Source organism: Sarcophilus harrisii, chromosome 4 (assembly GCF_902635505.1).
Source record: "Sarcophilus harrisii chromosome 4, mSarHar1.11, whole genome shotgun sequence".
Lineage (NCBI taxonomy): Eukaryota > Metazoa > Chordata > Mammalia > Dasyuromorphia > Dasyuridae > Sarcophilus > Sarcophilus harrisii.
Window position 1 is genome coordinate 202,964,671 of NC_045429.1, and position 18,649 is coordinate 202,983,319.

At 34.0% G+C, this 18,649-nt stretch overlaps 1 protein-coding gene across 1 annotated transcript in view; it reads left to right on the forward strand.

The window, feature by feature from the left end:
• SIM1 (SIM bHLH transcription factor 1) overlaps window positions 1–18,649 on the forward strand; it is a 77,762-nt gene that overhangs the window by 17,724 nt on the left and 41,389 nt on the right. The window contains exon 8 of the mRNA XM_003769314.2: window positions 717–864. Coding sequence (XP_003769362.1) covers window positions 717–864 — 148 coding nt within the window. The remainder of the gene's footprint in view (window positions 1–716; window positions 865–18,649) is intronic.

Consider the following 18,649-nt stretch of genomic DNA (forward strand, 5'->3'; position numbering starts at 1 on the left):
TACAAATACACTGTTTAGCTTGAGCAATGACTCCAAATCCATGATTATGTCCAGGGGCACTTTTTAGAGTTACATCTCCGAGCCAGGGGAGAGAGTAAGAGATGAAAAAATCCGAGTCAGAGTTTAACTTCCAGGAAGAGTGATAACAACAAGCCCTCTTCGGTAGTTGAAAAGTATGAATTTGGGGTGGAGGAATCATGATTAACGCCAAATTATCCATATTCATATTACTGCAAATATGGAAGGAATCGACTAAGTGAATAATAGCTTTATCTCCCTTCAAAAAGGGAAAGCGTGTCAATAGGATCGAATGAATGAATTCGATACAAATTAACATTGCATAATCCTTTGGTTTTGGAAATTTTCTCTCCTCTTCATTTCCATGGTTATTAGTATCCCATTTAGGATTCCCCCCAATTCCTTAAGCCCCAGTTCCTCTCTGATTATTTAATTTAAGATTTTTCGAATCCGACCAGCATCCCTTTGCCTCTTGTGTCTTTCTTCCTTCCATAAGGAAAGGACTTGGACTTGGTGGCATCCCCCAGCCTATAGCTGCAGCTGTTGCTGTTGCTGCGGGGCATTAAGGTTGAGGGGGCGGGGTTAGGGTTAGTCTGGAAACTAGCAATCTAGCAGAGTGGTTTTGGGGTTAAATCCTAGTACAGATTTTCTTTGTTTCCCACTCTGCTTCTTTTTTTTCCCCCCGTCTCTCACCTCAGTTCTGGTGAAAGGGCAGGTGACTACAAAGTACTACCGGTTCCTGGCAAAGCACGGGGGCTGGGTATGGGTACAGAGCTACGCCACCATTGTGCACAACAGCCGGTCCTCTAGGCCCCATTGCATCGTCAGCGTCAACTATGTCCTCACGTAAGTTCAATGATAAACATCCTGCTGGCATGGGAGGCTTCTTAGTGGGGAAGATGCCCAATGATCCTTTGGAATACCCTTTCTGCTTCAGCCACACTTAGAATAACAATAGCAGATAGCTAGAAGCTGGCGGTTTATATGTTGTATCATTTGATCTTCTCTTCCCCCCCTCCCCTTCCCGTCCTATTTTATATCCATCTTTTTTTCACAGCTGGGATGCTTACATTAGAAAGAGAAAAAATAGAGAGAAGGCGCTGAAAAAGGCATACTCTAGGCACTCTATCTAATTTGGACTTTTAGTGTAGGCTAATCATGGGAGAAAACAGTTCTACCCACTACTTTCATCTTTCTGATAAAGCTCTTTTTAATTTTTATTTCCCAGAGGAAGATTTAGGGGTTTTTCATCCTCAGTACATATTTTGCTTTCCACTTCTTTTAAGCTTAACCTGCATTAAATTAAATTTAATGCAGGGGAGGGGAAGAGGAGGAGGAGGTAAAAAAGAGACAGAGAGAGAGAAGAGAGGGACATACACAGAGAAAGAGAGTTAGAAGGAGAAAAAGAGAGAGACGGAAGGAGAGTGAGACACAGAGAAAGAGAGACAAGAGAGATAGAGAGACAGAAAGTGAGACAGAGAGACAGAGAGACACAGACAGAGACACAGAGAGACAGAGATCTCTGTGAGGAGCCATTTATAGTTAACAAACAGGACATCTGTTTCACTTTTTCAAATTTGGGGTTTGAAGTTCTTAATTTTAACCAGAGTTTCCAATCAAAGCTGAGAGTTCTGAGACAGTGATTCTTATGCTGAACCACAGAGAAGGTTTAAGTGACCAAATGGGTCTGAATATAACCCACAGAAAGAAAGGAGACTCAAGTTAATGCTGGGTATCTTGGCTAACACTCAGCTCTTAACTCTTCCCCTTGTACTTCTGGATTGCAAGGGTATGAGATCTGTGTGTATGGGATGCTACCTGCTGGTACTTCAGGACCTGGGGCCAGTAGGGCCAGGTCTAATCTCCAGCAGGCTGGCTGAAGTTGCAATATTTGATTCATATTTTTCCCCCTGGAAATAATCATAGCTTCTGGTTGCCAGTATTCCAATGCATGCTAGGTCACATGGCCTGTTGTGTTCTTGGTGAAGAGGCACGTACTGTATGTTTGTGAGGACTGGGCTGCTTGCTTCATTTTTAAACCTTAGTGGAAAGTCATATTTTTTTTTGGGGGGGGGGTTTGAGAGTGAAGGGTGGGGAGAAGAAACAAGATGGGGAAATAGAAATGATTGTGATTTTAGGTTATGACATTTATCATACAAATGCTGACAGAAAAGAGCTTTAGTAGAAATGGATTTTTTCCATTGGAAGGAAGTGTTGTATGGATTTCAACTGTATGAGTAAAAATACATTCATTTCATATTACTTTAAATAATAACATTTTAAAATGTAGTCATTGGCAATATTATATCTGGTAATAATATTATCAATTCTACAACTTGTTTGATAAAAGAATGTAACTTGTTAGACTTGGGAAGTGGATTTGGTTAAGATGAGGGGTCAGTGTTCAGGAAAGATCACTGGTGGTGTGAACCTTTTTTAGCTTTCTCCTTTTCTAGGAAGCAGAGTAAATGATGCTGTAATGATTACTGCAGATTTTAATGACTAGAACAAATCAGTAATATTTTGGTTACTGTGCATACCTTCAAAATGTAACCATTTATTTTATGTTTGCTATTTTTGATATTAAAATAAACATGAGGGAAATGGCAAAATACATTTCATATAATAAACTACTTTGGGGAAGTGAAAGTATTAAAGAATGAAAAATGAGGTCTGCTTACCATGAAAAGGAAGCTTACATACTTGAAGAAGGAGCTTTGTATGTCTGAGACATCACCAGTATTATATATATCCTGTTATCCTGTGGGTGCCTGTGGTTAGTAATCATTTTTTATCAAACAGCAGGCTACATAGTCACATAGACCCATATAAATGACCAGAGTGCCAGTTAGACCTCCCAATGGGTAAGCTTAATTTATGTTTAGAGTCATTTTGAATTTTTTTTTTTTTAGTAAATGCGCACTTTCTTTTTCTGTTGACTCTGTCTTTTTTTCACTTTTCATACTTCTTCACTGCCATAGAAAGAGGGTAGAAACTGTACATTAAATAAAAGAGGCTTAATGACTACAGATAAATGATTTATTGACGGAAAATAGTATGTCACATTTTTTTTCTGAATGTTTTATCCCTCCCAAATGAAAAGACACAGAAACACACAGAAGCCTGTATAAGTCTACATATAAAAGATGAATAGTTGAAATTGATTGCACCATTATGGGTTTATAACGCCCATTTCTTCGTACAGAAATCCTCAGGACAATTTTCATAACCACTAATGGGGAAACTACAGTAGATAAAATATCATCAGGCAGCTCTGTGTGTGCTGACAGGATTTTCATAATGAACAGGTTGCAGTTTGTTTGATGTGTACATCACACATCTGGTTGGAAGTTACTAATTTACATTGTCTTAGCAAATTAAATAGATGACTATTGATTCTCTATGGTAGCAGCAGACTAGAACTTACATTTGTTTTCTATGCTGATTCTTTATGAAGCACTAGAATGATAAATGAGTTCTTTCCAAACATACTACCTCCAACAATACATTTAAAACCACAGTCCTCCAAATAATTTGACATGCCAGATGTATTCCAAATATAAGTATTTGAGAGGATATATTTTAGAGTATTGCTATGAAACTGAAGGATATATAATTTAACTAGGCATTGACTAAATGAAGATGTCTCTTTGGTGAAGCCTATTTACCTCAGTACATAAGAAAACTTTCAATAAGCTTAGTTTTTCTAAATTTTTAAATCAACTGCCATTTTCTTTTTAAGCTCATTGCTCTCTCTTCCCTCTTAGCCCTCTGTTAAAATGTGCCTGGAAAGCCTATTCAGTATTGTGTAACAACTTCACTATAAATTGATCTATTTAAGACATTGGTCTGTTTAAATTAATTGCCTCATCAGTGTGACTAAGAAAATAGTATTATTTCAGAGGCAGATGGCAAATGTTCTGGTGCTATTATTGGTCCTTGTATGGCTTCTATATGATTTGGAAAGGCTGGAAGCAGTGTAAAGATACTGAGAATTAAAATCTTCTAGTGCTGTGTCTGGACCCCTGAGGTTCCATGATATTTGACTAGCTCTTCATTCCTTGTCCATATTTTTCTGCAACATGCCTTTCATAATAGTTATATGGACCGCATCTCTAAGTTATTCACATTCTTTGAAATGTGATAAATAGTGGTAAAAGACTGCTTTGGGATACTTTGCAGAGAAACCTTTGAATGATAGAAATACCATGAATCAGGATGGTGAGTAGAAAGAACATTTTTGGGGAAAAGTACATTTTTTAAAAGAGTTAAGTGGTTTTCTTGAAATCATATTTTGAACTCATTCATTCATTTGAATTCATTAATTTTCTTGGATTTCTTTATTGAGTTTGTTTAATTAGCAAGATTAATTATTCACATTGATGTCTGTTAGCTTCCTTTTACTCAGATAAAAAAATATTTTGTCTTGAGATATATTGATAAAGGAGAAAATGTGGAAAATAATAAATCCTGGGAATATATTTTTGTAAAAAGAGAATAGAAATAAAGACTTTGATTTAATTGTTTTTTCCCCCTACTAAAATTTTTTATGGATGAGGTTGAACTTTGCTTCTCCTCCAGTAAACCAAAAAAAGAGGATAGGGTTCTATTTTATATATACACATACATACACACATGTATGTATGTGTATACTTGTATGTATGTATATATGTATATTTATATACACATACACACATATATATTCTTTAAATAGTATGGTGTTTAATTTGTTGGCAATCTACTTTGTACAACTATGGATGCTTAAAAAAGTATACAACGTAAGAATTTATGGATGTCAGTCATTTATGTTAATATTCATCTAGCATTCAGTGGGTACATATACTGAGTTAGAATTATTGTTAGAAGTCTCAGTGTAGGACATTTTTTGCAAAAATGATTGTATGTTAAATTAGAATTCTGGTGAGAATTGTTGAAAAAACATTAGTTTTAAGAGTAGAGTTTTTTTAAAAAGACATTTAATTTAGAGATTAATTTGATAATTTTTGCCTTTGACATAGGGTTAAGTTTCTAAACCATACTGGTACAATAAAAGTTGTAAGTAACATTGTTTTAGGGACAAATGCTATTCAGTGCCTTTCAGTGATAATCAAAGCACAGGACAGAGCATGTAGACTTCAAAAATATTTTCTACTTTAACTTTTTTATTTGATTGTAATTAGAAGCAAAACAAATCCAGACAATTTTAAAACAGTGCATGGTTTTTGTTCAATAGTTCTGTGAATTTACTTTTTGAAAAAAGGATTGAAGAGGAAAAAAAAGAGAATCTATATCCCTAAATCACAGATACTAGAATTCTTTTTGTTTGCATTAGACCCCTATTGACCTTATGATTAAAATAAAATGCATTTCATTGCTAACCTACTTTTTAACTAAAATCTAACTTTTCTTATGTTTGAACTGTGCACAATACCCAAATGATTGTCTTTTTGGACATTTCAAATAACATGGACTTTTGGTATGCATTTGATCGAGACTATTGTCATGTGCATATTTTTCATTTTCTTTTAAGGTAGTTTTAGCAAAACATCTTAAAAATGGACTTAGCTAGTAAAATAGACTTCTTGACATTTAGTTTATTTGCAGTATATGTAAATTTTTTTTAATAGATCATATCAGATAAAGCTTCTTTTGGTCTCTCAGAATTCTGTAAATATGAAGATAATGTAGCTCTACCCCCCACCCACCCCCCAAGCTGGGGAATAATTGTTGTATAGAAATAATCTTTTTTAATACTAAAAATAATCACTATAATAGTAATGTATATTCACAAATTGAATTAAGTCTTTAATTGAGCATAATTTCTATTATGATAATATTGTATATAAAAGTCCCAGTTGTCCTCAAATGATCTTGTTTTATGTAACTCAGGATTAAAAACACAAATTGTAAACATCAACCTTATGAAAGATAATTTATAACTACCATATTAAAATTCTTTATTATATGAAAGCTAGATCTAACCTATTGAAATTTCTTTTAAAATGATTTGCCTGAAATAAAATTCATTCAGCTTAGTTCGTAGTATTCTTGCACTTAATACATTAAAAAGTACTTGATATTTCACTTTAAAATAATTTTTTCTCACTGAATCTTTGTAAAAATTACAATAGACAAATATGGTGTGCATATATGTTGCCCTACATGTATACTATATTTGACTATTGTAATTTTTACAAAGGTGCTTGCTAAATTGCGATTTGGTTGTCATCCATTTATTGCCCCTTAGTTTGACAAGCAAAAAGGAATAAAGGATGTTTTTGCTTATCTTACCTCATAGGGTTGAAAGGAGTTTCATTTAATTTGTTACTCTTTCTTCTAGCAGAACGTCACTTGTGTCATCTCAGACAGATGAAAAGTCCAAGTGATAGTTTATTTAAATGTGGTAGTTGATAGCTGGCTTAGCCAACAAAGGTGTCTGAAAATATCAGAGTACTTACATAGATACACACACACAGACACACACACAGACACACACACAGACACATACATTCACACACTTATACTGTTGAAGAGCAAATGATGAAAGGTAATTATAGAACTTAATTTTGCTTTAATTTTGACTTATTTTTGTTTATAATTTATGACTTTTCAAATCATTATTTGTATCAACAAACCAACTTCTCTGAATGATAGGGCCACAAAGTCATGATTTTGGATGTATAGTTAAGTTTTCTAATTTCTCCTTTCACTTATCTTTTCCTCTCCTCTCCTATTTTATGATAATGAGATGTTTTACCTCCTTACCATGGCCAATCCCTCCACTTGTGTTATGGATCCCATACCTTCCTGGCTCTTTTGGGACCCTGATGGTTTCTTTTCCTTTTCTCTTGTCTTCAGTCCCTCCCTTGCTTCTTTCTGTGTGTCTGACATGTTTAGGTCTCACACTCAAACAAAAAATAACACCTTTCCTTGATCCTCTAATCTAAATTTTCATCTTATTTCTCTCCCCTCTTTACTACAAAACTTCTAGAAAGAGTAATATTATACTTGCTGCCTTGACCTTTTTACTTAATCATAAGTCTCAGGGTTCATTTATCCAAGGGAATAAAAAGCTAAATGTATTCCTAGTGATCTTTAGGATAATGTAACTGGTTTTTGTTGTTCTTTTCTGGGGGAATAGAAAAGAAAAGATGGGGAGGAGTGACAGTACCTGACAACAGACTGGCTTTTTTCAGATTGTTCATTGTCCTTTTACTGGTCTCCCGAATACAGGTGTCCCCTAAGCCTTTATTCTCAGTTCTCTTTGCTCTTCTGTATTCACTCCTCTGGTTTTAATTATTATCACTAAGTAGAATATTCCCATATCTATGTTTCCAGCCTTGTTTCTCCCCTATGATCCAGCCCCATAGTTCTAACTGACCGTTGAATATCTCTCCATGCTCTCCAGCTACACTTCAAGCTTAACCTGTCTAAAACTGAAAATATCTATGCCTACACTGTCCAAATCTATTCCCTTTTCTAACATATTGATAGCATCACAAGTGAACAGAATGCTTGCTCTTGGAATCAGGAAGACAGGAATTCAAATATGTACCTTAGACACTAACTATCCAATGCTGGGCAGGTCATTTAACCTTTGCCCACCTCAGTTTCTTCAATAAATGGGGTTAATAATAGCACCTACACCTAAGAATTGTGGTGAGAACTAAATGAAATAATATTCTTAAACTGCTTATCACAGGGTCTGGCATATAGCATGTGTTATATAATGCTAATTATGATGATGATGATGATAACTCAGAACTTCAAAATCCTCTTTGGCTCTTCTCTTTTATATACCTCTCACTTCCAGTCAGTTGCCAAATTTTACAGTTTTTCACTTGGCAGTATCTTCCATTTTTTTTTACTACTCCTCATTCACATGGCCACTAGCCATAAGTGTGGTCTCATTATATTTTATACATACTATTGTAGTAGCCTCCAGACTATTTCCTTTGCTCTCATCCTTGTCCAGTCTGTCTTTATAGCTGTCAAAATAATCATTGTAGTGCCCATTCTACTACATTCAAAAACCTTCAATGACTGTCAGTTTTCTATAAATTAAAATACAAACTCTGCATCATTGCCTTATAAGGCTATCTGCAGTTCTAATTACCTTTCCACTTACCTCCATTTACCAAATTCTGTTTGATTTTATGCTCCAGCCCAGTTGGACTATTAGTTATTTCTCCATCTCATTCTGTTTTCTCTTGCCTTTATGTACTCCTGAAGGCAACCCTTCATGACTTGTAATACCTTCTTTTCACATTTTTGCTAGGTGAAATCTTTTTTTAAGGCTCAGCTTAGGTGGAGCCACTCTGTGAACCCTTCTTTAATTACCAAAGGTAAAGGTGATGTCCCTTTTTTTTCACATTCCTTTCAGGCCTCTCTTTTGTATTGTACTTATTTATGTACTTATTTCCTCCATTAGTGTATAAGCTCCTGGAGGGCAGGAATAATGTACAATTTCATTTTGCATTTCTAAACTCTTGGATGGATTATAGAATAATAATATTTACAAATGAAAGAGATCATCTTATCCAGTGCTCTCATTTTACAGAGAAAAGAACTGTGGCATTCAGAGGCTAAGTAACTTACCCATTTTCAACCAGGTAGTAAATGTCATAGCTGAATCTTGAGCACAGAACTTAAGACCCTAAATCCAGTAATTTTTCTACCACATTATATATAATTCTTTTCTACTCTCTGTGTGTGTGTATGTGTGTGTGTGTGTGTGTGTGTGTGTGTGTGTGTGTGTATGTTACATTTTAGCTGCAGGTAAGTACCATGTAGTAACTTACATCCTTTTGCCATCTATTTTCCATCTGTTACTGTACTTTGGAGGCATGAAGAGTAGAGTTGACCTTTCTTTAATAGCAATTTCTAAATTCTCAAATGTTAAGGGTTAAAGAAAATTTTTAGGCTTAGTGTTTCATTCTATTTTGTGTATGTGTTAATAATTTCAGGAGGGAAAGAAGTGAAAATAAAAGTGTATTGCTTCCAGATAAATCTCTTTTCCACTATTTTCCTGTTCCCAAGTCTTCTTTCTTCTATTCAATAAAATTGTTAGAATCCTACACAATGAGAACTATATGAATTCAAAGATGAAGGAACTAAAGTTTAGAGAATTTAAGTGATTTACTTGAAATTAATGGCTAGTAGTTCACTTTGTATCCATGTTGGAAACCCTTATGCCTAAACTATCAAATAATAACATGTATAGGTCTTTAAAGTGAATTTATTTACTTATTTTGCTGAATTCTATCCCTAGCTGTTTTATAGGAAAAAAATACTTGCCCATCTTCTTTGTAGTTAGGTCCTTTGGTGGAGGTGTGATTTCATGACTATGGATACTCCTTCCATTGATATAGTGCCATTTGGGCTGTCCATCTGTTCTCTTTCATTCTCACTTCATGACCAGCCCACCTTCTTTTCCAGTCACACATATTCTTGAAAACATCTTTTACACCACTTCTTAAACATGTTGTGAGTGATAACTTGCTGTAGCTTGAGTCTTTCTATTGCCCTTTGGGCTATTTGTAATTTTAATTCTTCAGAGATTATGGTGTTCCATGCTTCCTATTCTTCTTGCCCCTCTGGGAGAATATTGGTGTTAAAGAAATAGGTTTTGGGATCGACAGGATGTCTGCTGTCATAGAGCACTGTACAAGTTTACAAGTGCAATCCAACAACATTTTTCTTTATTTGATTCTTAACCCAGCTCATTGTCCTTATATACAATAGATAAATATTTCTCTAATTATACAGTAATAGTCACAGACAACAATTACTGAATAAGAATTGTGTGAAGTACAGTTGAGGTTCAGAGGGTGATGAATTTATAATTTTTGTTTTTGCTATAACTAGTCTTTATTTCTAATTTATCTATCTTGATCTAGATGGTGATCTAGAAGGATACACTCTCAGATACACCCAAAGGTTTTTTATCTTTACATGGCATTACATAAGAAAATTCTCAATAGAGTTCAGTATGCTTCAGCATTAGATATGATTTTGTAATGCATATAAATAGGGTTCATAGGAACATAAAAATGATATTTCTAGATTTTTGTTCAAATAGTGATCAACTGCTAATGTGTACAGAAGAATTATATGTTTAAAAAATTGTAGAAATATTTAGAGCTGCAGGGAACCTCAAAGGCCATTCATTCTCACTCTTTCATTTTACCAAATAATAAAATGAAATTCAGTTTTAGCGACCAATCCAAGGTCACAAAAGTCACATTACAGAATATAGGATAATAGATTTAGAAAGAAAGGCATTTAGAGGGCCACTGACTCTGAAAGCAGTGCTTTCTCTGCTATACAGTACAATTTTCCCTTAACTTAGGTATTTTATGTATAGGTTAACATTACTAAATTGAAGAAGAGGAACATTAACATGTTTTTAATGTTTCAAAACTGTGGTACCGAAGAGTGAATTGTCTCTCTTTTTTTCTATTATTATGTACAGAAATAGTTCTAGTATGATAATATTTCTAAAAAGAAAGATTATATTATAGTAAAAATCATTATGTGTCAGAAATTTTATAATTTCAGGTGGACTAAATAACATTCCATATTGCTTCTATTCAGATACAGGAATGCCTTTCAATTCATTATGATGGTGTAGACTTAGATATTAACTAAAATAATATCAAATTTAATCAAAATTATGTCAATATTCACACTGATTTGGATTTAACATTAATTTGTCTTTAGGAATCTTGGAGTAAAAAGATAGGGTTGAGTTAAGGAGAAGATACCTGTTGTGATATATTTGTGAAGATGGGAACCCTTTTTTGGTTTGTTTTGCTTGCACTTATAGTTTTAAAGAGATACCTGCTAATGGACTTGTTCTAAGACCAGGGCAAGTTCTAGGTCCTGGAAAAAAGTTGGTGATGTTCTTCATCAAATAGCAATAGCAATAGCAGCAGCAGCAATCTCTGAAACAAGGCATTTAGCAGGACTCAGGTTTAGCTTGTTTTGCCTTGGAGAATAAAAGTCTGTCTGTGGGGCAGAGGCCAACAACTCATCCTTTCAGTCTCCTTTTTTCACTCCAAAATTACCCTAAGAGTAGTAAATCAGATTTACTTTTTTTGGATTGAGCAGACCTAGTATTATTCAAAGGCTCACTTGATTCTTCACCCTAATTTGATTTGTGTGCTCGGTAATTTCTTTAATAAGATAAAAAGCTATTTATCTTACAATCAGAAAGAAAAGACTCAAAATACAAAGACCTGGTTGTTATAATAATACTTAAACAAGTTTCAGCAAAAGTGTAATCAGCTAGCTAATAAATGGAAATGACTGATGACAGATGTTTCACCATTTTAATAGGAAGTGTTGAGGAGCACTGAGTCCCTGAAGCTGGGAATGTGGAGGACAGCCTCCAAAGGCTTCACAGACTTGTTTATTTCTATTTGGGTAGGCATTCAGCATAGAGCTCTGTATTTAGCTACTTTTGGAATGCAGTTGCAAAATCTTCCACTAGTTTATGTATAACTGTGTATAATGTAAAAAAAAAAAAAAAAAACATGGCTGATGTGCATAAAAGAGCTTCACTCCTAGGGAGTCTATTAATTAACTTATTAGAGCATATGATAATATCTAGAACTGGAAATCCATGTAGTCTGATCTCCTTATATTACAAGTGATAAAACTGAGGCCCAGGCAGGTAGATATTTGCCCTGGGTGACCAGGTAGAAGGTGCCAGAGGTGAGGTTTGGACCTATGTTCTTTGATTTTAGCAGTTCTGTTCTCTCTATTATTCTCCTTCCTACATAATATATTACAATTATTTTTTTAAAACATTCTTTAAAATGTTTTGGGGTGTTTTTTATGTTTAAGATTTTTATATTTTTTGGATGGAGAGTCATTGAGAGTAACTCATGTTTATTGATACAGTAAATAGTAAATATAAAATATAAGAATTCTGAGCAGCACAAGGCAGAGACAAATCGAAAAGTATTTTTTTTTACTACTTTGTGAGGTACAAAATTTAAGCTAAATCAAACTGGTGAAGTGATAGGTCAGAAAGTAATCAATGATTTTGGGTTAGTGCATTATGTAGGTTAATGCCCTCTAATTCTGGAACTTCCACAATGCAGCTGAGGGCCTTTCTCAGTTGATGTCTGCCCTGTTCTGTTTTTTGCCCTGGCTTAACCTAATGGCTTCCAGTCCCAAACATTAATTTAGGAAATGCTCTTCATATGAAAAACAATTTATAAAAACCACCAGCACAGTATTTTTTAAAAAGCCCATAAAAGTTAATGCAAAGTAGTTGACACTGTAAAAGTTATGAAATTTATAGATTCCTATACCTTTTTAAGTTGAAGGGATTAAGAAATCTTCAGACTTCAGAGAGCCTGAAGATTTTCGAGCAATGGGATAATTTTTTAAAAAAATTAACATTCAGAATTTTTGCTATCCAAATATTCTTACTTCCAAAATCATATAAATTTAAAAAGAAAACCTGACCTCCTTTCCTTTTTTATTTTGCTGTGTTTCCATTTCCATGCATCTTGCTTCTTCCCTCATTTCCTTCCTTCTACTTGCGATCCCATTTCTTCCCCCTCTATATTTTCCCCCTCTTTCACATCTTTCTAAAATGCCTGGTTCTCATCCCTTAAAACATAGAGAATCAAGGTCAGAGCATCTTAGAAATAAGAATATAGATCAATCCCTTCATTCTACCAGTGAAGAACATGAAAATTCAGAGAGATAATGTGCCTTCCCCAAGATCAAACACATAGACTTTAATGCAGGAGTATTTTTCAAGTTCTTCCTATGTACCAGACACTATAATAGTGACCAGGGATACAAAGATCAAGATGAAATAGTCCCTGACCTCATGGCATTTATAATCTATTGATTATATTTGAATGAACAGTATACAATCAATCAACATTCATTAAGCATTTGTTCTGCACAAAATAACTATATAGAGTTTCTTGTGCAGAGAGATTTTTGAAGGCATAGAATTTTGAGAACATAGATTTTTTTTGTTGTCCATGATACAGTTGAATTTGGAAAATATGAATTTTCTCCAATTCCCTTATTTTAGAGAGAAGAAAACCAAGACCCAAGAATGGCTAAATGATTTGTCCCTGGCCTTTAGTTTATGTTAGAGCTGGATTTAAAAAGGCAAATACTTTAAAAAATCCCTTAAAAAAAAAGGAGAATATTCCCCTTCTTTGATGGAGGCTTTCTTATCCAAATAACTCATTGTATCTTATTTAAGTAATTCATTGTATCCCTATCTCAAAATTTTGTTAATATGGATTCTTGGTTAGGAAATGGACATTATGCTATTGAACTTCTATGTTAACTTGTTATGATAATATTCAAACTCTTATATTCTTTCATTCACACTGAAATCCCTCACTACTTCTTATATTATTTCTGTGGTATGAGTAACACTGTTTGGCTATGTCATTGTATAATAGCTTCTTTGAAACTAATTTGGCTTTGGGATTTGAAAGATTTTGACAACCCAGAAATGCTGATTTGAGGAGCTTAGGAAATATGGACTATTCTTAGGAAAAAGGAGAGACAGGGACATTTTGGAGTAAAATAGTAACATGAGCCTATTTTCATGTTTAAAAGTGGCCACATATGTTAAATATTTTTGACATATGAGTTCATATCTTATATCATTGAAGAGGGGAATATCATTAGGAGTATTATTTTTTCATGGATTTCATAGATTTCACATTCTTGGCATCACTAGGGTTCTGAAGAACATCCTGGGAAACATTGTCCTAGGCTACTTGGTAACTTTCATTTTTCTCTCTTCTGAAGATGCAATTAAAGGTGCTGGTTCTGTTTTTTAATCCTAGACTTTCTCCAAAGAATCTCTGTCATTCCAGTTTTGTCTTCTTTCTCTCTCTGTGCTTTTGATAATTTGCCAACTATTGTGTTGCTATAATGGCTAAAGGGAAGAAATAGACATGAGGTTTGCTTGTTTTCCATTTCTGTTAATTAATTGATATTTGTGTCCTTTAATAATCTCAACAGATAACATTAAAAGGGCAGTTTTCTTGCAGAACTTATAAAGTACAACAGCAGCTTTTTCTTTTCATTCTCATCTCTTATAAACCACTAAGAGACCAACAGTGTGGAAACAAACAGAATTTATAGTAACTGTTGAAATCTTACCTCAGCCTGGGTAGAATGTAGCACTAATTTGTTTTCCTGGATTTGGGTACCTGCAGGGTTCCAAGGATGCTCTGGAGGATGGTGATTCAAAGCTACCCAGAGCATATGCCAGTCATTAAATTAGAGTAGTTAAAAAAAAACAACAAAGTGCAGGTACTGCTGTTTTGTGAGGACTACCTCACAAAGCCAGGTAAAAACAACTGAAGAAATATTTCAAGGTAAAGTCTTCCTTATCTAGGCATCTCCTATTGGACTATGGACTAGGTGTGTCTGATTTGTGGTAGAGTCTTCTGAGCTTTTTATCAGATACAGATGTGGTGTCTGATGAGCCACAATTAGATACTCTGTACCTTTACCCCATCATTGTGATGTCATTTTGGTTCTCTGAAAACATAAAAGATGACAATCAACATAAACCAATTTGAATGTGAAGAATCTTTTATTGAATTCTTGTATGGGAAACACTTATTTCAATTGTGTTGTTTTATTTAGGGAAGGTTGTAAAACATATTGAAAATAGTTTTTTATAAAGTATTTGTGTCAATGAGACTTGGTGCTGATTCTGAGATCCACATTTTAGATCTTAAACTCAATGGCTGTGTTGCTTTGCGTGAGTCACTTAGATTCTTGTGGGTTTTAGTTACAGTGCCTGGTACATAGTAGGTGCTTAACATATATTTATTTATTGATCTCTAAAATAAGAATATTGAAAATGAATGGTCTTTCTCAAATCAAATTACAGTGTGGACAGGCAAAACATATAAATTCTTCAACTGTTCGTCTCTCCAAAACCACTCTGTCAAGAAGCAACAAGGTATGAAACACTAGATTTGTAGCCCAAAAAATGTGAGTTCAAATCTCAGACTCTTCTTTTTATTAATCTATATAACATTGGGAAAGTTGTAGTTTCCTCATCTTGAATGAAGTTGGATGAAGGAGGTAGGGCTGGATCACATATGAAATTGGGAAACAGTTGAAATTTGTCTTTATAACCATTTTCTTTTCTTTCTAATTGCCTTCTCTCCTTCTCTCTGGAGACTATTCTTGTTCTTTCAGATACTGAAGTCCCCTCAGATGATCTCTATTTTCCCAAGTCAAAATATGCTCTCTGGGGGAAAAATTGATTTAATAAAAGTCAATGAGTCATAATAGATATAAGTCCTATTTTGGAAGCAAGAATTACTGTTAAAGTTACATATCAGACACATAATGGCTATATTATCTTGGGGAAGTCACATCTGTCTAAAGTTATAACCACACAGTGAGTTCTATACCAATGAAATCACAGGGACAGACCAAGAGGAAAGAAAGGGGGAAAAGAGAGAAAGAAAGGAAAGAAGGAATGAAAGGTAGAAACCAAGAAAAATGTAGAAAAGGCTGGTAAAGCTTAATATTTATGCTTCCCTGAAGACATTTTATTGAAGATGAAGCCTTAAAATACAGAAATAAATCTTTATTGGTTGAATTTTAGAATCACATTCAAGAATAGTGTTTTTCAGAGTTTTCTCAGATCCTTCAGATCTTACTGTATTGGCATCCAATTACTCTATCTAAGGGTAATGCTAATCCCAGTATACAGAATCTGTAAACCCTATGTGCTTTTTCATAATCTCTGACAGTACATGCAAAAATAATTTAAAAAGGAGGCCTCTCATTTTCATGCAACCCCAAATTCCCTAGCAACCATTCATACTTCTTTTTTTTTTCTTTTAGACATAACAAAAGCTTGTGTACCAGGCCATTTCGAATAATTTGTGAACAGTGAGGCACATAACAACAATGATAGAACATGTGTTCAATTAACTATTTTTATTCATGGAACGCATTTCAAATTTATTTTAGCAGTTTAAATAAAAGAGTTTAATATATATTTAGTCAAGCATTACAGTAGTAAGGGCTTAAGCAGATTAGAAATAAATGAATCCAATTAAAGAACATGTCTTTGAGATTTGATATGTCCTAAGTATAAATGAGCTGTTTGCATAGCAACAGTAAAGAAACCATTAATGATTAACTATCCAGAAGAAGCTTAATCAAGGATAAATGCAATGGAACATACCACAAAATGTTTAAGTTAAATAAATGGAGATTTGTACATTTAAAAACATTGTTTGCATCAGTAAAAATTTTTGGTTTGTCTTTTTTTCCTCCCTGTTGCAATGCCCATGGTATCATATTTACTTTATTCATCATTTGGTAATAGTTTTAGCCATTGTACAATGTTACAATGACTTTCCCAGAGGCTGTGGCTATGCTCTGGTTCACAATGTATTGTGACAAGAAAAGCAGTGCAATTTCAGAAGACTAGGGTCTAGTCTAGCTATGCTACTAACTTTAGTCATGTGAGACTGAGTAATCCCTTCACTTCTGTTGGCTTTAGTTTTTTCATCTATATGTAAAACGAAAGGTTGGCTTAAGATGGCCTCCAAGGTCCTTTCTAGTGCTATCATTCTTTGATCTGCTATAAAATGTAGAAGCAAACCATGACTGATTCAAGTACCATTGCCATGTTCTTATCCTGTTTTTGTTTTCCTGGGATCATAGATTTGCTGGACAGGAAGGGACCTTTGAATTAATATGTTCAACCTCTTTGTTTTACAGAGAAGAAAATCAAGGTATAGAAAAGGGAATTAGAGATGAGGAAGATGTGACAAGAAGGTAGTCTGTATGAAAAAGAGTTGAGTATTTCAATGTATTGACAGTTAGCATCTTTATTTTAGACTTCTTTGAAAGATACAATGTCTGGGACTGGAGAGATGAGAGTCTAGTTATATTCTGTCAGTCTGTATGTCTGGCATTGTGTTCAGTTCATTGTACCAAATTTTTGGAAGGGCATTGACAAGCTGCTGAATTTCTAGATTAGGGTTCCAGCATAGTGAGAGTCCTGGAGAAATAGTTTAAAGAACTGATAATGTATTGAGGAGTGAAGAGAAGATTAGGGGTTGGCAGAGTAAATGTTTCACAACTGTTTTGAGGGTGGAAAGAAGGGATAATGTATGCAATGACAATTTAATTAATGTACATTAATTTAATGTATATTTGAAACATTTTCCCATCACTTTCTTAAATCTATATATTCAACAAAATTATAAACCAAACTCTAACTTGTAGTGTTTGTTGATTTCTGAGTTGCAATGTTAATACTGAAAAATCTAACAATCAGCTCTCAGGTAGAATCAGTGGAAGTTTGACACGTACTCTGGCTTGATGTAAAGAAAAATTTAGTGAAATTTTGGATATGGATAATATAATATTAAATAATGAATTGGAACCACTTAAAATGTACTGGGTTTTCTCTCAGTATAGGCCTGTAAGAAAATGTTCCCTTCTAGAAATTGTAGTAGAGGTAGATTTCCTGTTCAGAAGTCAAACTAGATGACCTAGAAGACATCTTTAAAATTGAAGAAACTTAGATAACTTTATCAAAATATACAAATTGTAAGTATCAAAGCTCTTATTAAAATCCAGATTCTCTGATTGCAGACTCAGTTCCCTTTGCACTACACTATGATAATATTATATTTTTGTCATCTTCCTAAATAGTACTTGAGATTTGGGGAAAGAGAATGAACTGGTCTTGCAGAATTGAAAATTTTAATTTATGCCACAGAGACACATTATAAAATATAATATAACATTTTTATTTTTGACTTCTAAGACTCTCAACCCTCAGTCCCCAAAGCAGTAAAAACAGCGAAAAGAATCAGGATAGGCAAGATTTAAAGAATTTAGAGAATTGGAGAACATAATTCAGAGATGAGCATATGCTACCTACAGATAGATATATGAAGAAGACTCTGAGAATTAAAATATAATAGATAGGGTCCAAAAAATAAACTAGAATTAACTTAATTTAGATAATAGTAGATGTGCATATTAAAATTTATTGATGATTGAACCATTTGCTAAAACCACAAGGTGAAACTTCATTGTTTCTTTTCATTTGTAGGTAATAGTATAAAATAGCAGTTTTTTTCCAAAGAATAACTTTGGGAACCATTGAAGTTTATGCGTGTGTTTTCATGGAAACATTAAAGTTTTGCAGGCTGATATTGCAAGTTAGAGAGGATGTAAAATGGTTAAGAAAGTGACAACTGTGAAGCCTAAGGTGAAATCAATAGAAACCAGTCACTTTATATGTGTTGGGGTGAGAGGAAAAGGCTAGACCATGGATATGGATATGGAAAAACAGAAAAAGAGAATAAATGTTAGAAGAGACAAGAGGCAGCTGCTGAAGGTATAAGAGATTCAGTTTATATAGTTGAATCACATGGATAAGGGAATGCTGAACAAGAACAAGTATAGAATAATGATATGAACTATTTGTATAAGACCTGTGGTAGAGCCTTCTGAGATCCTATTGATCTGATCAGCCATAGTCAGATACACTGTACTTTGACCCCAACATAATGATGTTATTTTTGTCCTCTTTGAAAAAGGAGGACAATAACCAATTAGCCTTATGAATAAT